General features: G+C 55.1%; 1 protein-coding gene across 1 annotated transcript in view; it reads right to left on the reverse strand.

Annotated features, from left to right (window-relative positions):
- Positions 1–8,249: 8,249 nt before the first annotated feature.
- The window catches only part of DRC11L (dynein regulatory complex subunit 11 like), a 49,465-nt gene continuing 32,551 nt past the window's right edge, over positions 8,250–25,163 (reverse strand). Inside the window, exons 8-21 of the mRNA XM_084859852.1 lie at positions 22,662–22,733; positions 21,384–21,589; positions 21,002–21,086; positions 20,732–20,860; positions 20,444–20,519; positions 19,876–19,982; positions 19,639–19,740; positions 19,460–19,506; positions 17,494–17,576; positions 16,228–16,335; positions 15,888–16,087; positions 13,104–13,190; positions 12,346–12,523; positions 8,250–9,863 (exon numbers count right to left, since the gene is read on the reverse strand). Coding sequence (XP_084715978.1) covers positions 9,511–9,863; positions 12,346–12,523; positions 13,104–13,190; positions 15,888–16,087; positions 16,228–16,335; positions 17,494–17,576; positions 19,460–19,506; positions 19,639–19,740; positions 19,876–19,982; positions 20,444–20,519; positions 20,732–20,860; positions 21,002–21,086; positions 21,384–21,589; positions 22,662–22,733 — 1,833 coding nt within the window. The 3' untranslated portion in view covers positions 8,250–9,510. The remainder of the gene's footprint in view (positions 9,864–12,345; positions 12,524–13,103; positions 13,191–15,887; positions 16,088–16,227; positions 16,336–17,493; positions 17,577–19,459; positions 19,507–19,638; positions 19,741–19,875; positions 19,983–20,443; positions 20,520–20,731; positions 20,861–21,001; positions 21,087–21,383; positions 21,590–22,661; positions 22,734–25,163) is intronic.

A 25,163-nucleotide genomic window follows, 5' to 3' on the forward strand; every position in this document is an offset into this window, starting at 1 on the left:
GCTCTCCCACACTGGAGGCCTTCAAGACGAGGCTGGACAGCCATTTGTCAGGGATGCTCTGACTTGGATTCCTGCATTGAGCAGGGGGTTGGACTCGATGGCCTTGTAGGCCCCTTCCAACCCTACTATTCTATGATTCTATGATTCTAATGCCTCCCCATCAGCGCTGAGAATCCACCCGCCTCTTGCATCTGGGATTGGGGAGGGGGCTTCCTGGGCAGCCAGGCTGGCTGCTGGGGTCCCCATACTTTTCCTGATAGAAATTAAGCTCTCACAGGGCCATTGAGGGAATCCCGAACCTGGCTGTGTGCACTGAGGGGGCACTTAGAAGGCAAGGGGCCCCACAGTGGTTGATGCCTCAAAGGCAAGGCACGGCTGCCTTGAGCTGGCCCCTGGAACAGTTCTCCCCTTCCCTCATTCTGAAGCAGGAGACCTACAATGGAAGAGCACAGTCCTGGAAAATAAGGCAAGGGCCTTCCAAATGCAGCAGGCATAGAGAAGCGGTGGCCCTCCAGACATGGCTGGAATATGGCCAGTGATCAGAGATTATGGGAGTTGTAGTCCCCAACTCCTAGAGAGCCACAGGTTCCCCACATCTGAAACAGAGGAAAGGTGAAAGCTCACCCCAGAGATAACCAGGGAACCATCATCCTCTGAGTATAATGGTTCCTCTGTCATCCTCGGACATAAAATAGGGCAGGATAGCTAATACCTTGGAAGACAGAAACAAAATTCAAAGTGATCTTGATAGGCTGGAGCACTGGGCAGAAAACAACAGAATGACATTTAATAGGGAGAAATGCCAAGTTCTGCACCTAGGAAAAAGAATCTGAATGCTCCATTAGAAGATGGGGGATACTTGGCACAACAATACTACAAGCGAGAAGGATCTTGGAATTGTTGTCGATCACAAGCTGAATATGAGCCAACAATGTGATGTGGCTGCAAAAAAGGCCAATGCTCTTTTGGGCTGCATTAATAGAAGCATAGCTTCGAAATCCCGGGAAGTACTAGTTCCCCTCTACTCAGCACTGGTTAGGCCTCATCTGGAGTACTGTGTCCAGTTCTGGGCACCACACTTTAAGAAGGATGCAGACAAACTGCAGAGGGTTCAGAGGAGGGCAATGAAGATGATCTTGTCACAGAGAGGAAGGCCAGGATCTCTTCTCGAATATCCCAGAGTGCAGGACATGGAATTATGGGCTCAAGTTAAGAGGGAGGAAAAACTTCCTGACTGTTAGAGCAATTCCCTAAGGTGGTGGTGGGCTTTCCCACACCGGAGGCATTCAAGACGAGGCTGGACAGCCCTCTGTCAGGGATGCTCTGACTTGGATTCCTGCATTGAGCAGGGGGTTGGACTCGGCCTTGTAGGCCCCTTCCAACCCTAACATTCTGTGATTCTACGAGTATGTTTCCACCCAAGGCCGCCTCATCCTATCTCACCCACCCAGTTAAAGGAAGGTGTGTGGTGCTGGCGGCTGCAGCAGCCTGCAGTCTGTGTGGTTCGACTCTGCCTCCTTTGAGCTAGGACATGCCCGAGACCTCTGTTGCCCCCCTCTTGCTTGCCAGCTCCCTCTCTGGCCTTTGGTTGCCCGGCTGGAGGGGTGGGGAGGAGACATGCTGCTGGTGCCGTAGGCCCAAGAACGTGACCTGCTTGCACAAGCATCCGGGAAGCCATCGCTGCGAAGGCGCTGTCTCCACTCCTGCATTACTTGTGCAGCTGCAAATGGGCCCAGCAGTCTCCCTGCGCCAAAGGGAGCGTGAGGATCGTTGGCCCTCCAAAGCAGGGGCTGTATTCAGCTCAGCACTCAGACCTGTTGACACGCGGACCTGTCCCCTTCAGCACGTCCGATACAATCCAGTGCTGGGGACAAGCAGCAGGAGCAGCCGCCCCGCCCCGCCCCGCCCCGCCTGTGAGCTCCCAGAGGCATCCACCACCGCCCTCTGTGGCATACGGAGTGGCCGGCTGAGACGGATTCCGTTTGGTCTGAGGCCAGCAGGTGGCCCTCACAGCACTTGCCTGGATCAATGGAGCTGAACGCCCTCACAGCTGCTGCTTTCTGTCAGCCCCACAGCTCTGGCGCTCCCTGCCTAGCTGCTGCGCCCAGGGCTCTCATGTGGATGGCTGCATCCACCAATGACGGGGCCAGGCCAAGAGAGGCCAGTGAGCCCCTCCTCTCCTTGGGGAACATGCCAGACCAGGGATGGGGGACCCGCCACCCTCCAGACATTACTGGACTGCAACTCCCATCTGCCCCAGCCAGCATGGACAACGGCCATGGTTGATCAGAATTGTAGTCCAGCAGTACCTGGAAGGCTACAGGCTGCAGCAGAAGGGGATGTGATGGGGAGCAGGGCCACTCCACCAGCCCTGCCGAAAGGCCTCTTGCTTTTTCCTCTTTCCTCCCCATCTTTTTCCTTTTGTGATGTCTCTTTAGATTGTAAGCCTGTAGGCAAGAAGTGTCCTGTTTTTATTGATTGTACATAAGCAGCTCTGAGGGCCTTTTTGGAGCAGGATCAAACGCCGTTTTCAGTAAATAATAAATGCAAGATGGGGACCAACCTGGAAAAGTTAGCGATGACCACACTGGATTTTGAACGAGGAAGGCAGAGAGAGGCCCTCTCAAGGCTGGCCACAAGTCCTCCTCAAGTGACTTTCTTCTTCCTTAGTGCAGGGATCCAATGTGTCATGTTTCCCTTGGGCCCCCCCTTTCCTGATGCACTCACACACACAAATAGAGGCTTCAGTCTCAGGCCTTTAATTAATTATCAGCTGGTTCATTACAGATGCAAATCCTCGAAGAGACTCAGGCTACAAAGGAATGCCTCGAGGGGATTCAAATGGGAACACAGGAGTTGCCTACAAGCCGAAGTGAGGCTTGCTGGCTAGACTAACTTAGGGAGGGATGTCCTGCCCTTCCAGCAATGCTTCCTTGATGCTTCCTTACGTCGCCTTTCACACATTGCTAACCGGGTCCACCTTCTGAGCTCTGACCCTGACGTTTCCCCCTCTTAGGTCACAGCCCCCACTCTCCTTCTCTTCCTCCCAGGAGTCCTCCTCCTCCAGGCCCGGCCATCCGGTAGTTAGCAACCTCAGAAGCACACCTACCCATCTCTGAACTGGCTTGGGAAAATGCATCCCCCAGTTCTGGCTGTTCCTCTTCTGAATCTGAGCTGCTAACTCAGAAGTGTGGTGCCCAGAACTGGACACAGTACTCCAGATGAGGCCCAACCAGTGCTGAGTAGAGGGGAACTAGGACTTCCTGGGATTTGGAAGCTATGCTTCTATTAATGCAGCCCAAAAGAGCATTTGCCTTTTTTGCAGCCACTTCACATGGTTGGCTCATATTCAGCTTGTGATTGACAACAATTCCAAGATCCTTCTCGCTTGTAGTGTTGTTGAGCCACGTATCCCCCATCTGGTAACTGTGCATTTGGTTCCTTTTTCCTAGGTGCAGAACTTGGCATTGATCCCTATTAAACGTCATTCTGTTGTTTTCTGCCCAGAGCGCCAGTCTATCCAGATCACTTTGAATTGTGTTTCTGTCTTCCAAAGTATTAGCTATCCCGCCCAATTTTGTGTCATCTGCAAATTGGATCAGCATTCCCTGCACCTCCTCCTCCAAGTCATTCATAAAAATGTTGAAGAGCACTGGGCCCAGGACCGAGCCCTGCGGTACCCCACTCGTTACCTCTCCCCAGTTTGAGAAGGTCCCATTGAGAAGCACTCTTTGAGTCCGATTCTGTAGCCAACTGTGGATCCACCGGATCATTGTTTCGTCTAGCCCACTTTGAGCTAGTTTGCTCATCAGGAGATCATGGGGCACTTTGTCGAAAGCTTTGCTGAAGTCGAGGTATATGATGTCTACTGCATTCCCACGGTCCACAAGGGAGGTGACTTGATCAAAACATGAGATCAGATTAGTCTGGCAGGACTTGTTCTTGACAAATCCATGTTGGCTTCGAGTCATCACTGCATTGTTTTCAAGGTGCTTACAGATAGATTGCTTTATCATCTGCTCCAGAATTTTGCCAGGGGTGGATGTCAGACTGACTGGTCTGTAGTTCCCAGGTTCCTCCTTTTTATCCTTTTTGAAGATAGGGACATCATTAGCCCTTCTCCAGTCATCTGGCACTTCCCCCGTCCTCCATGATTTCTCAAAGAGAATAGACAGCGGTTCTGAGAGTTCTTCTTCCAGTTCCTTTATGACTCTAGGATGCAGTTCATCTGGCCCTGGAGTTTTGAACTCATTCAAAGTAATTCAGTGTTCCTTGACCATATGCCTATCGATCTCAAGCTGCAATCCTGGCCCTTCAGCCTGTACTTTGCCTTTGCCAGGGGGGTCATAGACCCTCTTTTGGGAGAAGGCTGAGCCAAAGTAGGAACTGAGCACCTCTGCCTTTTCTTTGTCATCTGTTATCGTTTTGCCATCCTTATTTAATAGCTGAACCACCATTTATTTCCTCTGCCTTTTACTATGCATATAGCTGAAGAAAGCCTTTTTGTTTTTAGCATCCCTCGCTAATCTCAGCTCGTTCTCAGCTTTAGCCTCCCTGACGCCATCCCTGCAATTCTGTGCTGCCTGTACTCTTCCTTTGTTACTTGGCCTTTCCACTTCCTATATGTGTCCTTTTTTGTTTTCAGGTCATCCCTAAGCTTTTTGTGAAGCCACATTGGCTTCTTCTGTTGTCTTCCACCTTTTCTTCTTGTTGGAATGGTTTGTGATTGTGCCTTGAGAATTTCCTTTTTTAAAAGCTCCCACCCATCTTGGACTCCCTTTTCTCGTTAGCGTCGCTTGCCATGGGACCTTCCTGATCATGGTTCTGAGTTTATGAAAATCAGCTTTCCTAAAATCCAGGGTACACGTTTGACTACACTCGGCTTTTGCTTCCCTTAGAACCAAGAACTCAAGTGCAACATGGTCGCTTTCCCCCAGAGTTCTTGTAACTGCTACTTTATCCATTTAGTCATCTCTGTTGGTTAGGATCAAGTCAAGGATAGCCGATCCTCTAGTTCCTTCCTCTACTTTCTGTAGGAGGAAGTTATCCGCCACACAAGTCAGGAATTTCCTGGAGGGGCCATGTTTTGTAGAATTCTCAAGACTGGGTCGCATTCTCAAGACTGGGTGTGCCTCAGAGGCAAAAGAAACCCAGAATTTCTCTATTCTCTTCAATCTGACATATTTCACAAAATGCTCCTTCTAAAAATCAAGGGGCCTCCAATGTCTTTTCCTCCCAGTTGAACTCAAGGTATGAGAACTCAATGGAATATCCAAACCTGTTGGAAGAGCAATTCTGCAAACGCCTTTTCCCTCCACCTGGAAGGCTGTGCTTTATGGGATGTCCTTTTCCAAAGCATCCCCACCCCTGCCCATGGTCTTGTCTAAAGATTTCCAGTAGTTCCAGTACAGCTGTTGGGAGCCCTCCTCAAGAGCCTTCCTGGCATCTCAAGAGCCCTCTTGGAATGGCAGTGGCCAGGGCTTCAGGCAGCAGTGAACCACGACCTGCCCCCCCCAGTGGTGCAAACTTGGGGACCGCTTTGGCTCTGGATGGCAGAACAGGTGACTGGAATGCCCTTGACTACTCAGCGTCTAGCACTTTCCCTCCAAGAACAAATGCAACTGTATTCTTTTCAGACTTTGTGAGCAGAAGCACCTCTGGAATTTCAGAGGGCCAGACGACCCCCTTTGCAGCCCCATGGCCCTCTGTCCATGGAGCATGTTGTTGATGCTGGCAGTTCTGAAGGCTGCCCGGTCAGCATTGCTCCTCTTGCTCTCCATAGCACGGCCCTCTCACAACCCGCTTCCCGTGGCCTGCCCCAAAGCTCCCTCCTCTTTCTCCTTCCTTAGCGGAAACCTCCCTCTGCTGTTGGTCAGCAGCAGCTCTGGGACTGCCAGCCCTAGGTCATGCCTGCCTTCACATGTGTCCCTGGTGCACCATGTGCTCCAGGGACAAGGAGGGCCTGGTTTCCACTGACTGCTCCCCTTCTCCCAGGACTGAGGATCTTGGGAGGGGCCATGGCTCCGAGGGAGAGCCCTGCTTTGCATGTAGAAGGGCCCAGGCACGACCCTGGCAGCATCTCCAGGCAAGGCTAGGAAGGAATCCTGCCTGAAATCCTGGTGAGGGAACTGCCGCTGCCAGTCAGCATGGACAATCTAGTGGGCCACATGGGTTGCGGGGGTCTGGCTCAGTACAAGGCAGCTCCCGATGGACCCCTGCTCAGCCCCCTGAGCAGCATGCAGCACCCAGTGCAGCTGCCTCAGGCACCTTCACAGCTGGCACCACCACCGCTGACCTCTCCACTCCCCCCACTGTTTCAGAAGAACCAACCTTGGGCCTTCTCCCCTCCCCAGAACCTGTGGCTGGAGGCCCTTTCAGTTCCTGGCAACAATAGCCTTGGAGGCCGCTCAGAGCAAGCCCAGTGCTGGCTTTTGGCTGCTTTGGGCCTAACTCTGGAGAGGTCACCCAGGCCCAGGAAGCCTCCTTAAGGCCACCCTTTCTGCCCAGGGTGCCTCATGGCCCCCATATGACTTTCAGGAAGCCACTGTGGTGAGGAGCCCCCTGGCTCAGCCCCACAGAGGGTCAATGGCCAACAGAACTCTTTCTTACCATGAAGTAACCTGCTGAGAACACTCCCCAACCCCAGCATCAGAATCTGGAAGCCTCCAGCCTGGCCCGATTCAGATGGATCAGATGTTCACACACACAAAGTCCTCGCACATATTCATATAGCATCCAGTGGCCAGAGGGCCTTCGATCCTTCTCCCATGTACATGCTTCCTGGGGACATCTTTATCGCTCTCCCTCCCTCCCACACGCAAACACACACACACACACTTTGCCTACAAGCCCATTTATGTTGCTGCTGCCTCACAGGATCTACTCTTTCCTGCCCCCTCTCTATTTCTTCTTCTTCTTCTTCTTCTTCTTGTCCTTTGCCTCTGCTGCCTTGAGCTTTTCCTCTTCTTCCTTCAATTTCCTCTTGCCCAGGGGAGTTTTGTTGTACCACTCCTGCCAAAAGATACCGAGATGCCTGCTCTGGTGTAGCTAGAGGCAGGTGGGGAGGGAGGCCTTAAGGAAGCCCCCCCCACACACACACACACTGCTGGGGATGATAGAGGTGGTGGGAAGCAGGGGAGGGGGAGTCTTTGGCCTCATCAGCCAGAGAGCCCGGATTGGGAGACAGGGATCTAGCCAATGGACCCTGTGAGGGATGCTGCTGGCAACACAAGCGTAAACCAGGGGGCAGGCAGGGCCTGGGGGGCTCCCATGAGCCAGTTGGGCAGGCTAGGGGCCAGAAACACCAAGTCCCATGGCCAGGAGTGGCCATGCTCCACACCAGAGCTGCATGGTCCCCATGGAGGGATGACTGGGGGAGGGGGCTCTGCCAGACTGCCAGTGCTTAACACCAAGGGGGCTGAAGCAAAGCAGCCTCCTCTAAACGGGTTTCTGGGGCAAAAGCAGGGGTGGCCCCCCACCAGGCAGAGTGAGGTAGCTGCCTCCGGTGGCAGTTGCTGGGAGTGCAGAGCAGGGGCGAAGCACTGGAGGAAAGAGCGGGGGGGTGCCACGCTGCCTGACCTGCACCCCCAAGCTAGCCTACTGCCCTCTGGCAGTGGAGGAGGTCGTTCTGTCATCAGCCTTGACGGACACGCCCACTGTTGCATTTTCATCGATATGCACCTCATATGTATTCATTGCTATGGATATCTACACATCTATGCGTATGTATATTGGAAAGAGAGAGAGAAAGAAAGATCCCACTGCCAGTCACCTGCCATCTTGTCCTTTGCCTCAGGCAACAAGATGTCTTACATAAGAACAGAAGAGCCCTGATGCTGGATCAGACCCAGGGTCCGTCTTGTCCAGCATTCTGTTCACGCAGTGGCCAACCAGCTGTCGACCAGGAACCCACAAGCAGGGCATGAGCGCAGAAGCACCCGGTCCTGGGTAAAAGAGGCAGGTGCAGGGGAGCATGGTTTGGGGGACTTAAGCATATCTGATGATCATACCCTGTCCTCGAAGTGGGGATAGGTTACAAGTTGGCAATAAATAGAGAAATAAATGACAGCTATTTAAAAAGGACCAAAGCCATAGGGGGAAAAAACTGCTAACAAAAAGGACATTTAGGGTGAGATTCAGCAGCAGGTGTTTATAGGGTAATGCCAGAAACCTCCAAGCTCAGAGTACTTGGTCCTAAAGGGGAACACTGCCTGAGCCATGCAGAACAGAGAAAAATCCACGAGAGATGGTTATCCTTCAATTTAAAATCTTTAGAAAGACCAAGGAAGGGTTTATTGGGGGGCCTCAAGGAGGACACAGAGAATCCAATATATTAGAAGTCTTAAAAGAAACAAAACTTATCTAGCTTCAGAACCACTCACTGTAAAAGTACCAGACCCAAACTATCATCCCTGGGACATCCATGTCTAGCCAAAGCTCAGGTGGTGATCCTGAGAGGCCAGGGGTGGAGAAGGATGCATGGCAGCAGCTGTCAGGGTAGATCAAGGGGCATCTTGAGCTACTCCCAAAGTATTTTGATAAATATAAACTAAAGCCACAAAACATTAAATTTCTGCATACAAGAACATGTTTGCACCTTAGAACAGTTAAAACTGTATTAATTGTCTTATAAAGGAGAGAAAAGTCCACATTTTCAGAATATGGATTTCAGAATGGATTTCTCAAAAATTCAAGAATGAATTAAGTTAGTAGGGAAACTGAAGGGGGGAGAGGGGGAGAGAGAGGCAGGGGGTGTCAAAGCCTTTCAGGAAGCCTGGAAGTTTTAAAATCCCAACTGTAATACAGGCACAAATAAAATGTTGAGCAGAGATTAGAAAGGGTACAAGCAAGCCTAAAAGGATGCCAGCATGGTTAAATAGCAAGGTCAAGAAGGATACAAAAGGCAAGAGAGCTTCTGTTAAAAAGGGCACATTTTACCAGAATGAAGAATACAAACTCTGGAAAATAAAGAAGGAATTTTGGGAGCAAATTCCTAAAGATGCAAGAACAAATAAGTTAATAAACACATCAGAAGCAGGCTGGGGAGGAGAAAAGGCCAGACAAGTAGAGACACTGTTGGATTTCAAGAATACACAGGAGGAACCAACTGCAGAGCAGCGCTGTGGGTTCTTTGCATCACTCTTTCATGCAGAAGGTGTCTGAGAGAGACAGGAACCTTCCTCCTCCCCTGCAAGATTGCAGAAAACCCGCACAATAATATGCTGACTGAGTGGCAGAGATTCCAGCTTACTGAGAAGTTTTCTGCTCTCTCTCACCCCACCACCCCAACTTGTGAGGTATGTGGCCGGCTACCACTGTCCACAGGACGCTGGACTAGTCTGATGGCCGACTGAAAGGATCCCGGCAAAGCAGCTGTCATGCCAAGAGATCTTACATGGAAGTAGGCTACATGCCCCCCCCGCAGCCCCCATCTGACATGGATCAGGGCATCACTGCTTGCTTGCTTGAAATGCTTGCTTCAAAAAACCGGGAACGGCACTTGGGATCACATCAAAGAGCCAAATTTGGGTCCTCACCAACCGCACCACGAATGAATAACGGGAGGAGGCCGACTGGTTCTCCAGACCTAGCCCCCAAGCCCTGGGGCGGCGGGGGTGGGCCCACCTGCAGCGCCGCCTCCTCCGCGGGGTAGACAGGGTCTTCCCTGGCCAGCATCTGCAGGAGCTCGTTGGCGCTCAGCGGCTTCTTGCGAAGCTGCAGGAGGCGCCTCTCGCTGAGCGCCGCTGCCGCCGCCCGGGCCAGGCTGCCCTGGCTGTAGCCGTCCGACACCTTGGCCAGGGCGCTCAGGTCCAGGCTGTCTGTCACAACCCCTCCGTGCTTCTGGATCAGCCACTGCCAAGTCACTGTGGGGAAGAAGGGCGGCAGGTGAGGCATCTTCGCCTTGCCTCGCCCCCTGAGAGATTTGGGCTGCCCTGAACTCTGGCTGTGGCAAGTGCCAGCCCTGATTTGTGGAATAGGGTGTTTCTGCTGTTCTACGCCTGGCAGGAAAGGCAACAGCGACATATTTAAAATTAAGAGAGGGCTGGCGGGGGACTGGGAGAGGGGAGCCCGCCTGTGTTTCAGGAGAGCCACGAGACAAGCGCCAGGGGTGAGGCCGAGGACAGGACAGTTGTTCTGCGCATGGAGAGGCTCTGCTGGGTGGAACTGGTGAGCGGTGCACACCCCGGCTGCATTCACCTCCACAAGGCCAAGCCACACTCCGCAAGCCCACTCTGAGAAGGAAGCCGCTTGAACGGATTCTGGGGACTGTAGTTCTGAGGTGGGCGAGGAATTTTCAGTGCCAGCTCAGCAAGTTCCCAGACTTCTCCAAGCTGATTCAACTTCAGGAACATCAGAAGAGCCCTGAGCCTGGGGCAGACCCAGGGTCCATCTCGTCCAGCGTTCTGTTCACACAGTGGCCAACCTGCTGTCGACCGGGATCCCACAAGCAGGACATGAGCGCAACAGCACCCTCCCACCCATGTTCCCCAGCAACTGGTGCACATGGGCTCACTGCCTCTGGTACAGGCAGTAGCACACAGCCATCTTTCGAAGAGGGCAGGGTGGGGGCTAAAGCTCGGGTGGCCACAGAGATTGCTCTGAGCCATGCATGTGGAGCAGACGCAAGCTCTGATAGCTAGCAAATGCATGCTGATTCATTTATACTGTTTCATTTTCATTGTGCTGCCAGAGGCACGTACAATACGTGAAGAAGCAACGATGTCCGTTTTAAAGTGGGAAGAAAAGAGGACTAAGGAAAACAAATAATCACCATCTCTACGATGGTTAGCTTGTCAAGATCATACATTTTCCAACTTATAAACTAAGGAAGAAGCATCTCCTGCCCCTATTCTAGCTCCCCATTGCCTGGGCTAAGGAAGGGCTCCTGCAGACATCCTGGGCCCTGGAGAGCCTCCCCCCCCCCCCCCCCGCTGCTCCTCAGGGCCAGCCCAGCTGCTGCACTTGCTCACTCTCTGCCTGGGCCCTTGAAGGCTCAGCCGCCAGGGAGGCCCTGGCAACCCACTCCCCTACACTTTCCCCTACGCTGGACGCTTTCTGCCATACGCTGCCCGTTTTCCTGCCCCAAACACACACGTCCCTACTTCATTTTACAGTTGCACGCAGTTCTCATTGTACAATGTTGAAAAATACACCCTATGTGGTCCTGTCTTGTATCGTTGTCATGGGGGGTGCACCAAAAGGGGGTGCCAATGGCATTTAACAACCCCCTCCCGAAGGCATCAGCAACAATAGCGGATGGGGGAGTGGGCAGTAAATTGTGGCTGTGCTTCCTTGCTGGTCCAGGGCACTGGGCATGTGTTGGAATTCCTCCGGCCTTCAAAGTGAGAGATTTGAGATCATTCACTCCTTTATCTCTGGCATGTTATCTGTGTTCACATTTCCTCCGTATTAACTTTGCTCCACACCCTCTCTTGGGATGTCTAACTTCTCTAAAAAAAGTTGAGGTTTTACGTTACTGAAATGTTAGGGATTTGAGGACTGAAAGAACATTTCATGTGGGGAGGCAGAATTATCTGGGCGGGGGGGAGGACACTGCCCGTTTGCCTCCCTGTCATTATGCCCCTGCTGTTTGGGGAGAGACACCTGCACAGGCCCAGTGGCGGATCCAAGCCCTCTGGAGAACTGTACTGGGAGGCTCCAGGTCTGCCCGCCCAGCACTGCACAGCCTGCTCAGTTCTGCACAGCAGCCCCACCTGCCCGCTGTCCCAGTCCATGGCAGCCCCAGGACACTTTCCTCCAGCTCTGCAGTGAGGTCTGTAAGCCTTGGACCAGGAGGCCCTGCTGGCAGCCCAAGGAGCTCCAGGGCTGTGCGGTGTTGTGCTTCCCCTCTCCCAGGACTTCAGCTGCAGCTTCCCACAGCAGCGGGGGAGGAAAGACAGCTGTGTGCGTGTGCGGGAGGAGTGAATGGGCATTCGAACATGTGCGTGTGGACATTCTCCACTCCCGTTCCTGGGCTCCTAAGGACCCAGGCAGTACCTCCAGCTCTTGACTTTGCAACACTCCCCACTGCCTGCCCAGGATGCCATCACCCTGGAGGGCTCTATAGCCACATGAAAATCCAATCCTGCCTCAAACTCGTTCCCAGGCTGAGGATCAGCTAGTCAAGAAGGAAGGTGGACCCTGAAGTTGAGGACCCTTTCGCTGAAATTTTACAGAGGCTGCAGCTTCCCAAAACGGAATGCTTGGAGACTCTGAGTATTCAGATCCCCCTAACCACGCAGCGTGTGCCCCTCCCCCTCCTCCTGCATCGCCCCACATGTTTGGAGGAAACGGGGGAGGAGTGCATGTGCCAGCACGCACATGGCCGCAGAGCCCACCACTCACCGTAGCGCGAGGCGTAGTCCGGCCGGGGAACGAGCAGGATCCTCTCGTAGACCTTGCAGAGACCCTTGATGTCGGCCAGGTAGGGCTTGCTGGAGGTGCCCATCAGCAGCACCCGGTCCTCAGCCTTCAGGAGGCTCAGGACCTTGGGCAGGTCCTTCTTCAGACGTTTGGGGTCAAACTGTGGGGCAGACAGGGTGGGGGCAACAACCACTGTATCAGGGCTGGAGACGGCTATGGAGCTCGCCCTACAGGATGCGGCTAGACAGCTCCTAGCCCCCAATCTCCTCTCCCCTGCCAGAGGCCTGGCTTTATGGGTTTGCGGGCGGGCCAATGCATGCGGCCATCCAGGTTGGGGCTGTCCAGCGAGCCCCTCCACAGTCACTGCCACCATCTGCGCGGGAGGAGTCACGGCTCAGACGGGGGCACCCCTGCTTCGCACACAGAAGGTCCCTGGTTTCGTCCCCGGCAGCATCTGCAGACGGGGCTCGGAAAGAGTCCTGCCTGAAACCCGGCAGCGAGGGCCATGGCTGCTGCCAGTCAGGGGCGACAGCCCTAGGCTAGATGGAGCAAGGGACTGCTGACTTGGCCTAAGGCAGCTTCCTCTGTCACTGCCTGTTCCTGTTCGATGTCCTGACCCCATCGCCACGCCAGACCAGGCACGTGGGGCTATGCCCCCTGGCGCCCGAGGACCGCGCTCCACCCTACTCCGGCAGGAAGCCCTTGCCCAGGCATGCAAAGCATCTCCCCTCGGCACCCACCTCCTTCTCCTCTCTTGGGACCTTTTTGTAAAATGTCTTCTCAGCATTGCCCACCCAGATGACAGACGGCTGCAAGAGGCGGGCCACCTGCAGTGGGGGAAGGGGGGGTGAGAAGGGACGCATGAGCACGAGGCGGACCCTGTGCCCCAGGACAGTGAAGGCCAGGGACACAACGGGAAGTGGAGGCTGAGCAGCTCACCGTGGGCTGCGCCCCCCCCCCCCAGACAGTGCACCCACAGCCATGCCCTGTGCCGCCAAGGCTCAGCTGAGAAGGTGCCCAGCAATGAAGCGAGGGCCAGGTGAGGGTGTGAAGCACAGCTCAAGCACCACCTGCCCCCCTTGGCTCAGACCCCCCCTTCCTCTGGGCTAATCCCTCCTGCTGCACCTGTATTTGCCATTCAGCAGCCTCTTCCTAGCTTAGAACCACCGCCCACTCGCTGCCTTTTGGAAGACCCACGACACTCAAACTCGACTGGCCCAGTTCCAGCAAACAAGGTGCTTACAGTTCAACAACCTGCACGTCTGTCTCTAGTATCTCTTGGTACCAAGGAATATCAACTCTACACCCCTGCCTTTGTGCCTGAGCTGGACATGCTTCCCTGCATGTGGCTGCAGCCGCCTGGCTCAGGCCCAGAAATGTGTTCCTCACACACAAGGCCATTTCCTCTTGAAACTGGTGTTGTGAACAGGGCTTTGGCTGCAGCCCCCTACCGCCAGGCTGCTCCAGCCCCACTGAAATCAAGGGCCACCAACAGCCCAGTGGTGTTGAGGCCCTGCAACCACGGGCTCTTTCTTCATTGCCAAATACAATTCACACAACAGTGTCCCTGAAGCTGAACTTGTTTGCCCATGGTTGTGTGTGTATTTGTGTATTTGTGGTAGCTTAATCTTTTGTACGTCACCATGAATATTCATTCTATCCATATTTTGTATCCTGGGCCATAGGGTAGCTGACAACACAAAATACCCAAACAACCATAAAGTAAAAACACAGAACATCCTTTGATCTACAGTACATTAAAAGACAGTGGAACAGTAGGGATAACTCTCACTAAGATGGCACCTAAATGACTTTACAGGAGAGTCCGAAAGCCTAGGCAAATAAAAATGTGTTCAGTCCTTGTTTAAACACTTGGACTGTGGGGGCAAACCTGATAACACCTAAAAGGGAGTTCCATAAATGGGGCAGCACCTCCACAGAGAATGCCATGTCCCCCCTGCTTCCTAGCCTCCGCCATTGGCAGGACTATGAGCAAGGCATCCCTTGCCGATCACAACACAAATCGGCCAAAAGGGAGAGGCTGCATGTTTAACAAGGCTCAAATAAAGAACATGCATGAATACTGCTTGCAATACAGTCATCCTGGGCCCAGCACTCCCTACTGATGGCGGCCAACGTTTGGTGAGTGTAGGTGGCCTGCATTTCCTGAAACTGGTGCTTCATTTTCAAAGCCAGGTGTCTCTCATTTTGCTCCTCAATGAACCTGTTACAATGGCTGAGTGCCTGACTTTTTGCCTGGTTTCGAATGTTCTGCCCTACTCCTCATCTGCACCTAAAGGACTGCTGACCATTATGCTGGCGGACAGCTCTAAGTGCTGAGAATGAGCTGAGAGAGCTGGGAGAGTTTCAGGGCACAAGAGCATGATGCTAGATTGTGCCTGCCTCCTTCCTGGATTTTAAACAGCAGAGTAGCCAGTGGCAGCGAACGCCCCAGGACTGAGGCCGAGATTCCGTTCCCCTTATTCCCAACTGTCGTAAGTTAACTCATCATCTTCTCTGGGCCTGTTTCTGAGGGAAGCAGAGAGAACCCTGCAAGCTAAGCCCTGGTCACATAACAAGCGGTGTCCATTTGCTTCACTTCCAAATCTCAATTGTTGTCACTCCCCGCGAACGCCTCCCACCGCTGCCAGGTATTTCAGAATGACTGGACACGGTGCAGGCAGTGGTGCTGAAAAGCAGCATAAAGACTGCAGACAGGCAGCTTGTGGGGGCAGGCACAGAGACCGTGGGGCCGTTTCCAGGCCCAGTTCAAAGTGCTGGAATTAAATTTTAAAGCCCTAAACGGCCTGGGGCCAGGCTACCTCAAGGCTTGTCCCCTCCCATATGCATCTGCCAGGCCCCTAAAGTCGTCTTCGGAGGCCACTCCTCCTTGTGGCCCCGCTAAGTCAGCTGAGGTGGCTGCTACTGGTGAGGGCCCCTCTTCAGTGGGGCCCCCAGAGGGGCTCCCCTGAAGCCCACCTTGTGGTCTTTTCGCCAGGGGAAGACCTTATCTTCCCAGGCTTGGTAGTCCTTCAGTTTTGTTTTTAAATGTGTTGTTGGCTCTTCATACTGCTGCTGGCTTTTACTCTGGTTTTATTCCATTTTAAACTTTTGAAGATTTTATGTTCTATCACGTCGTACTTTTGGTTTGTAATTTTTGTGAACCACCTAAAGAGCTTTGGCTACTGGGTGGTATAGAAATGTAGCAAACAAAATAAAGTCAAACTCTTCCCTGGCCAGATCCCACCCTCGCACAGAAAAGCTGTGGAAGATGCACAGGTCGGCCTTAGGGACAGAGCCTGAGTCTGGACAAGCTGCGGTCAGACAGCCCCTGGCGCCACCTGCCAGCGCCTCCTCCTCCATGGGGCCCTGGGAGCCCCCTCGCTTGCCTCCTCCCCTCTGATTCCCTCCTCTACCTCAGATGGGGAGGGATCCCCACTCCTCCAACCAGCCCCACCCTCCTCCTCGCCAGCCAGCGCTGGCACCTCCCCCAAATTGAGCCCCCTGGTTTGCCAGGCCCGCACCTTGAGCACCAGGTGGACCATCATCTGGAGGCCGCTCCTGCCAGGATACTTGCCAGCCAGGTTGTCCGGCGAGAGGTCAAAAAGGTTGGCGCCTGTCTCAGTGCACACAGCATGAACTAGCATCTTCTTCCCAGTGCCTGCTGGACCGACCAGGAGGAGGGACTTCACCAGGGGGGCCAATGCGTGCACAGACTGAGAGCCTGGCGGGTGGGAGGGGAGACACGACTTTCAGGGCCTTAGCAGCAGGGGGCAAGAAAGGGGGTGAGACAGACGAGCGGCTCTTGAAGCAACTCCTGCCTCGCATTCTGGGAGGGGGCTTGACCACCACCGTGGGACCTACCCAGACGCAGGATAGCATACAGGGCAATGTTTTGCCGCACATCCAGTGTTGAGGGTATAGGTTCAATCTCTTGCTGGCGCAGGATGGTACCCAGGTAGCAGAAGTCACCTAGCAGGAAAGGAGATGAGAGTGTGGAGGAGGTACACCCATCCTCAGCCAGCACCAGGCTCAGGCTCCCTGGACACACATGGCCAGGCAGCAGGGTCATCTACCAGCATGGGTGGGGTGGGGGATAGGCTCAACAGCCCCCAAGGCCCCTCCCAGCTCTGTTAAACTATGGCTGACTGTGAGCAATTGCTCTCTGTACAGGCTTAAAGACACGAGTTCCAGGGCTGAGGGCAGGCACTTGGAAGGGGGTTTGAAGCTGAGCCTGGGTGAGGCTGTGTCCATATCTCCACATTCCACACCGAGGGCAAGAGGGAGGAGCCCAAGAGAGGAACAGGCAGGAAAATGCCAGCTGCATCTTCTGACTATGCATTTTTCTTATATAACTGTGTACATTGTAGGTCACCCCATCTCAAGAGGATACAGTAGAGCTGGACAAGGTGCATTAAAGGGCAACCCAAATGAGCAACTCCCCTATGCAGAAACGTTACAGTGTTCAGGGCTCTTCAACTTAGAAAAAGGCGAGTTAGAGGAGACATCATAGATATCTATAAAATTATGCATGCATGGTGTGGGGAAAGTGGAGCGACCCCCCACCACAGAACACTCAAATTGAGGTTCTCCAAGCAATGTCAATTGGCAGAACACTCAGGACAGACGAAAGAACGTTCTTCCCACAACACACTTAAGGAAGCCCCAGTCACAAGATGAAATTCTGGCCAGTAGGCCCAGACAATGGGGAATGGAGGGGAACAGCTCTCCTAAGGACTATTAGCCATAGAAGCCAAACGTAGACCATTTAAGTTCAGGGACAGAATACACCTACAGGACACCAGAGGCCCCATGAACTCCCCGAGTTCTGAAGTGCCCACTCCACTTGGTTCTACCCTTGAAACACTTTGCACACTAGAAGCGAGAGTGCAATGCACAGATTAGCAACACGGTTGTGTCTCTTCTGTGCTCTGCTCAGCACCTGCAGCGTGAGGGAACTCCCAGGTCACAGGCACAGCGCATTTGTTGTTGCTGTTATTATTCATTTTTATCGAGAAGTTTTATATGCCACCCTTATAGGTAAAACCCTTTCTGCAAATGCCTCCGCTCAAAGGTGAGCTTCCCTCCGATGAGCAAGACTGTGGGAAGGGGGGTTGCTCAGTCACTCACCTGAGTACTCGGCCAGTTGCACCTTCTGGGGCTTTTTAATGATGCCCTGAAGCACCAGCTCCTCATACAGAGAATCAATGGTCCTGAAGGTGAAGCAAGGAGACCGGTGTCACCCCAGGTGGGGCCCTCCTCACAGAGGAGCCAAAGTCCCCAGCACAAGCCTGGGAACAGCCCCGGGTGCCGGCTGGGCAGGAAAGAGGAAGCCCACTGAGTGAGGGCAGGCATGTGGGACTCCCCGCTTTCCAACTGTGACAGGCGGCAGCAAACTCTGCCCGCAAGTGCCTGTGGCTTCCTGGCCTGCTTGTGGGTTCCCAGTTGGGAGGGGGGCATCTGTTTGGCCACTGTGGTGAACAGGATGCTGCATCATGTGAAGCAAGCCTTGCAGAGGGAGAGTCACGTGGCTCCTGCAAAGGGAAGTCTGGCTTCACCCATCTTTTTTGGAGGTAACAAGCATGGAGATAGAGGTGAGCCACTTGACATTCTTGTCCTGGACTTCCAAAATGCTTTTGAAACATCCCTGACAGGCTCGCTGATGGCTCCTGAGCAAACATGGAAGTCATGGGATAAGAGGAGAGGCCTTCTCATGGGTGGGAACTGGTCAAACAGGGCTGGCTGAAGATGTTGTGCGGAATAAGGTGGAATGGCTAAAGGCACCCACACACGTTCATCCCCAAGGGAAGGTGCAGAGTAATAACCAAGGCTGCTGAATTGATTCTGGCATCTGAGGCCAAAAATCCCACAAGCACTTCTCCACACAGGTCAAAATACAGTAAATTAAATGATGAACAATTGGCTGCCCTTTCAGGTCACCCAAATCAGCTGCCTCACTCTGCCTGAGGGCCCAGCCCCGTGGCTAAAGGACAGGAAGCAGACAGCAGAAATAGGCAGTCTCACTATGGAAAGACATTAGAAGTGGGGTCCCTCAAGGACCTGAATTGGGATCAATGCTTTTAAAGTTGCTCATACATGATCTGGTGAGCAGCAAGGAGGCCAACTTTGCTGACGACACCAAATTATTTAAGATGGTTAAAACACAAAAGAATTGCAAAGAGCTCCAAAAGGAATGCTCCAAACTGGGCAAATGGACATTAAAATGGCACATGTGGTTCAATGTAAGCAAATGTAAAGTGGGGGTAAAAACATCCCAGCTTCACATATACACTGATGGGATCTGAGCTGGCAGTGACTGGCCACGAACAAGATCTTGGGGCTGTGGTGGACAATGTGATGAAAATGTCACCCTGTGTGTGGCAGCTGGGGACCATCAGGAAAGGAATAAAACGACAGAACTGCCAAGATTATACTGCCTTTGATCAAAACTATTGTGAGGCTGCACTTGGAATACTGTACAGTTCTGGATGCCAGGCCTCAGAAAGGATATTGTAGTGTTAGAAAAGGTGCAGAAAAGGGCAACCCGAATGACCAAGAGGATGGAGCAACTCCCCTACAAAGAAAAGTCACATCATCTGTTTAGCTTGGAGAAAAGGTGAGTGAGGGGAGACATGACAGAGGTGTCCAAAATTATGCAGGTGTGGAGGAAGTGGACAGGGAGACATTTTTCTCCCTCCCTCATAATACTAGAACTCAATGGGATTATCCCATGAAGCTGATTGGTGGGAGATTCAGGACAGATAAAAGGACTTCCTCACACAGCACAGAGTTATGGAATTTGCTACCATACGATGTAATAAAGTCCACCAATTCAGATAGCTTTAAAAGGGGATTAGACAAATGCCTAGAGGAGGAGAAGGCTATCACTGGCTGCTAATTGGCCCCTGTGAGAAATAGGGTGCTGGACTAGATAGACCATATACCATCTGATGGTTCAGAAAAAGAAATCACCTTCTCTGCACAAAACAATATGCATGAAACAGTGACTAGATTTCTGAATGCAGCAGGGTAACAGGCAACACATACAATGGGGGATGGAGGGAAGGGGTGGAGGAGGGGAAAGGGGAGGGAGTACCTTTCTGGGGTCAGGTCCTTCTCCTTTTTGCCTTTCTTCCCTTTTTTCTGCTCCACGGAAGAGAAAATGGTTTCTTCAAACCGGAGCTTTTGAATGGGGCTACAGACTCTTCCCTGCAGCCCCCATTATACCCCCCAGGCAATGTTCCTGGGATAAACAGGGGGCCCTACCCCCCTGACCTTGGCACACTTCTTGCCCTTGAGGGGCTTCGCAGCTTTAGTTTCTTCCATGTCCACGGCCAGCCTGAGTTTCTGGAGCTCCTCTCGCATCAGTCCGTCCACCTACCCAGGTGAGAGAGGGGAGGAGCCTCACAAGGGGGAGGGGAAAGTGCCCCACTGGCATCTGAAGGAGGCCCAGCTGCTGTGCCTGGATGCTCAGCCTGGGCACACCTTAGCCTGCCCCACCCCCGCACCCACCTGCAGCCGGATCTCCACCTCCACCTCCTTCCGCTTTTCAGCCTTGATGAGTTCTGACTCATAATGCTGCTCAAAGTTGATGACCTCATCCCAGTCACTCCAGCAGCCTTGGAAAGGGAAGGGCTGATGTTACCCATGGACCCCCCCCAACACACAGGAAGGAGGCTGGCCTGGCGGTGCCCATGTGGGGGTGCGGAGGGGAGCCATCCCCATATCCCCCTGGCTTGGTCAGCTGGCCTCTGGCAGAGAGCCCACCTGAGGATGGGCTGCAGTGGCTGCCCTGCCAGCACTGCCGGCAGGCGAGGCTAGCTAAGGCTAGGGGCTTCTCCCCTGCGGCAAAAGTATTAACTCTGTTGCCCTGGGCTGGCGGCTCTGAGCTGGAGTGAGGCGGTGGCCCCTGAAACTGCTGCCTGGCCTCTTGGTGGGGCGCCCTGCAAGGCTCCTCCTGGTCCTGGCCGCTCCTCCGCCAGCAGCACCGGTCTCCCCGGACACTTACTTGGCTTGGAAGGCAAGAGTGAGCACGGGGCAGGGAGCCAGCCAAGAGGTGCCCTCGCCTCCACCCCCTCACCTGTGTACTGCAGGAAGCTGTGGTTGATAGCTGCCAGGAACTTGGAGGGAGAGAGCGTCAGACCTTCCTCTTCCTCCTGAGGGGAGCCTCAAACCCAGCCGGTCAACTCACACCTAAGGACCGGCCCCCTGCCCCCTGCCCCCTGGGGCTGGCCAGAGCCAGGCCTGGCTTCGAGGGGAGTCTGCCCGCTGGCCTCACGCTGTGCTGGGCGCCCAAGCTCAGAGCGAGGCAGGCAGCATCCGGCCGGCCCTCTGGCCCCATTGTGCCGGGGCTCAGGCATGCTCTCACCGCTCTCTTCTCCTTCCCTTTCTTGCCCTTGCCCTCGTCCGCCTCCTTCTTGCCCTTCTCCTTCTCCCTCTCTTTCTCCTTCTTCTTAGCGTCTGCCTTGATCTCAGCGGAGTCCAGCTCAGCCCTCACCTGGCGGGCGGAGGGGGGGCAAGAGGACTAGGCTGCGGGGAGGGCGTCCCATGGCAGGGCTTGGGCGCCACCTCCAATGGCGGGCCCCGGGGCGCCTCCCACAGGCACAGACCAGGGTCCCACGGCGGGCCCCGCCCGTACCTCTCCTGGGGTCTTTCGGGCGAAGAGGGCTCCGCAGCCGCCAGCCGCCTCCTCGGGGTAGTCTGGGAAGCGGCCAGTCAGGTCGCTGCAGGACGCGGGAAAGGGCGTCAGGGCCGGGCCGGGCCGGGCCGGGCCGGGGGCGGCGTCCCGCCCCGCCCGGCGTCCCGCCCCCCCCACGCCCAGGGGCGGCCAGGCCAGGGGGCCGGGCGGCGCGCGGAGGCCGAGCAGCCTCGCCGCGCCCTGGGAGCGGCCGCGCGCGCGGCTCCTCGGCAGCAGCCCCGCCGCGCCGGCCGCGGGCAAGAGGGACGGCTCTGGCGGGCGGGCGGGCGCGCGCCTCCGCCGGCCCCGCCCAAGGCCGCCCGCGGCCCGGCGCCCCGCTCACTGGCACTCGATGAACCACTGGCGCAGCTGCTCCTTCAGCGCCTCGCGCACGCTGGGCCCCTCCGCCTCGTGGAGCGCGTCGCGGACGCTGTCCAGGGCGTGCCGGTACTCCGCCTCGTAGTCCGCCTGGCGCATGCGCCGCAGCTCTTCCCCCAGCTGCGCCCGAATCATGGCCGGGGAGGGGCCCGTGGCGTGCGGCTCCCGCTCCTGCGGGGGGCGGCGGTGAGGGCGGCGGCGGCGGCGCCTCGCCCTCGTCGGCCGGGACACGCAGGCGGCCCCAGCCCGCGCCGCGCCGCGCCGCGCCGGGGGAGGCCCTCAGGGGAAACGGGGCTGGCGCCGAGCGCGGCGGTGCAAATTAGCCCGTAATGAGCTCGTAATAGGCCGGCGCGGCGCCTCCCGCCCGGCGGCGGCCGCGGCGCGCAGGCACTTTCCCGCCTCATTGCCCCGCAAATGGATTTTAAATATCATTCCGAGGACGCAATTACTTAAAACGCTGAACTCGACACTCGCTGCGGGCGCCCGGCCGCGTGCCCGCCCGAGCGCTGCCGCGGCTGCCGCCCGTGGGCCCCCGGCTGCGCGCGGGCTCGGCGCCCGGGGGGCCCGGCCAGTCGCAGGCCGCGCCGCTCGGGCTCCCGCGGCCGGGCGGGGACGCGGCCGGCCCCTCCCCCGCGGGCCCCTGAGGCGGGGGCGCTCGGAGGGGGCGGCCGGCGCAGGCCCTGGCCCGGAGGCCCGCGCTTCCCGGCAGGGCGCGAGAAGCTTGGCCGTGGCTGGCGACGGGAGGCCCCGGGCGCCGCGGCCGCCTCGCCGAGCCCGGGCGGGGCTGGCGGAGGGCCCTGCGCCGGCGGCGGGGGGAGGCGGGGCCCGGCCCCGGGCTCCAGACATCGGCGGCCCATTCCCGAGCAGCCGCGGAAGCGCCGCCCGCGCTGGCGGGTGCCTGTCCTGGGCGCCCCCCCGCCGCCCGGTGCCGCAGCCGGCGGCTCCGTGCCGCGCTGCCCCTCGCCCAGCCCCGCCAGCGCGAGAAGAGCGCTCGCGCCCTGCCCGCGGGCGGCGCAGCTGGTCCCGGCTCCGGGCAGCTCCCGAGCGAACGGGCGCCGGGGAGACCCGTGGGCCTCCGGACATGTCGGAGCTGCCACTCCGGCCGCGCCTTCCCAGTGGCCAGGGCCGGTGGGACTGTAGGCCGAGCCACCGGAGGGCTCAACGGCCCCTCCGGCCTGTGCCCCCCGCGGGGCGCGGAGCAGCGTCAGGCCGATCCCGTCAAAGCAAGGCGGGGGGGGCTTACCATGCCAACGAATATCATCTCCATCTGCCGCACCAGCTTGGTGAGCCTTCGCTGCACGCACCCTTTCCAGATCTGCGTGGGGAGAAGGGGGCACGAGATGTAACAAGGAAAACGGGGGCCGGGAGTCAGTTTGGGGCACAGTCAACAAGCCCAGCTATTCATCCACCTAGTCTCCGGGGAGAAGGGGCTCAGGCCACAGAGACCCATTTCCTTGAACCATTTCCAGCACCCCCCCCCCCACAGTTGAACCACTGTTTTATATTTTTACATATTTTATTACATTTATGCCCCACTTTTTTTCCTCCAAGGCAGCTTATGGGATCCTCCTCCTCCACTGTATCCTCACAACCATCCTGTGATGTAGGTCAGACTTAGAGTCTGCAGCTGCCCCAAACTCATCTAGTGGGCTTCATGTCTGAGTGGGGGCTAGAACCCAGATCTACCAGGTCCCAGTCCAGCACTCTGGATTTTCAGTCCTTCTCGCCCACAACACAGGCTGCTGCCATCACCCCTAAAACGCTGATCAAATTTGCAGATGACACCAAATTGGGAGGGATAGCTAATACTTTGGAAAACAGAAACAAAATTCAAAGTGATCTGGATAGACTGGAGCGCTGGGCAGAAAACAACAGAATGACATTTCATAGGGACAAATGCCAAGTTCTGCACCTAGGAAAAAGAAACCAAATGCACAGTTACAAGACGGGGGATACGTGGCTCAACCACACTACAAGCGAGAAGGATCTTGGAATGGTTGTCGATCACAAGCTGAATATGAGCCAACAATGTGATGTGGCTGCAAAAAAGGCCAATGCTCTTTTGGGCTGCATTAATAGAAGCACAGCTTCCAAATCCCGGGAAGTCCTAGTTCCCTTCTACTCAGCACTGGTTAGGCCTTATCTGGAGTACTGTGTCCAGTTCTGGGCACCACACTTTAAGAAGGATGCAGACAAACTGGAGAGGGTTCAGAGGAGGGCAACAAAGATGATCAGGGGACTGGAAACAAAGCCCTATGAGCAGAGACTGAAAGAACTGGGCATGTTTAGCTTTGAGAAGACTGAGGGGAGATATGATAGCGCTCTTCAACTAGTTGAAAGGTTGTCACAGAGAGGAAGGCCAGGATCTCTTCTCGATCATCCCAGAGTGCAGAACACGGAATCATGGGCTCAAGTGACAGGAAGCCAGATTCCGGCTGAACATCAGGAAAAACGTGCTGACTAGAGCAATACGACACTGGAACCAATTACCTGGGGAGGTGGTGGGCTCTCCCACACTGGAGGCATTCAAGATGAGGCTGGACAGCCATCTGTCAGGGATGCTCTGACCTGGATGCCTGCGAAGAGCAGGGGGTTGGACTCGATTGCCTTGTAGGCCCCTTCCAACCCTACTACTCTATGATTCTAATTGCAAGTTGATCACGCTGCTGGAAGAAAAAGTAAGAGGACTGGAGCGGCGAGTGTTGACCCTCCAGAGAATAAGAGAACATGAAGAGTTCTTGGACAGAACAGTGGAACTGCAGCAGCAAAGCAAAGTACAGAAGCTAGAAGAACAACAGCAAACTCAGGCAGAAGAGGAAAATGCTGCGGTGAGGGAAAATGAAGTAGAGGATACTCCTTGGAAAAGAGTGACAGGAGCAGAAGAACTAGAACCCACTCTACACCAGTGGCAGAAATGGAACTATGGAACCATTTCCAGGTACTTGAGGATGAGACTGGAGGACAGCCTGCAGAGCAAGAATTATAGGGGAATCTGCATGAAAGCGAGAAAGAGGCTGAAAGTCAGACAAGCGGAGGTGATGAAACCAAGGCCTACAACAAGAAGAGTAGTAGTTGTGGGAGGCTCCTTGCTGCGTGGGATCAAAACCCAAGTATGTCACGATGACCCATGGACTCTCCAGGTATACTGTCTCCCAGGAGGACGGATCAGAGAAGTGACTGAACGTTGCCTGCACTCATAAAGCTCACTGACAGGTATCCCTTTCTTCTCATCCATGTGGGAAGAAATGATACCGCCAAGCGGAGCTACGAAGAAATCACATCAGACTTTGAAGCTTTGGGAAGGAAACTCAAGAACTTTGGGGCCCAGATAGTTTTCTCATCCATCCCTCCAGTAGCTAGAAGAGGGATAGAAAAGGAAAGAAAAATCATCTGGGTGAATGACTGCCTACGAAGGTGGTGCCGAGGTGGGAGATTTGGATTCTGGGACCACGGGTGATACTTCCTGGAGGATGGATTGTTGGGAAGGGACGGGTTGCACAAAGGCTGGGAAGAATGCGTTTGGCCACAGCACGAAGAACTTCATCAGGAGGGCTTCAAACTGAATCCGACAGGGGAGGGAGACGTAAAGTTGGAGGTAACAAAGGATGAAGGCTCATGCACCGCAACGAAGACAGCAGCTCTAAGAAAGCCAGACTATAAAGCATATGGTCTTTGATGTCATAGAATCATAGAATAGTACGGTTGGAAGGGGCCTACAAGGCCATCGAGTCCAACCCCCTGCCCA

The sequence above is a fragment of the Heloderma suspectum genome, chromosome 5, assembly GCF_057233095.1.
Source record: "Heloderma suspectum isolate Gila_16-S chromosome 5, 16-S_ref, whole genome shotgun sequence".
NCBI lineage: Eukaryota > Metazoa > Chordata > Lepidosauria > Squamata > Helodermatidae > Heloderma > Heloderma suspectum.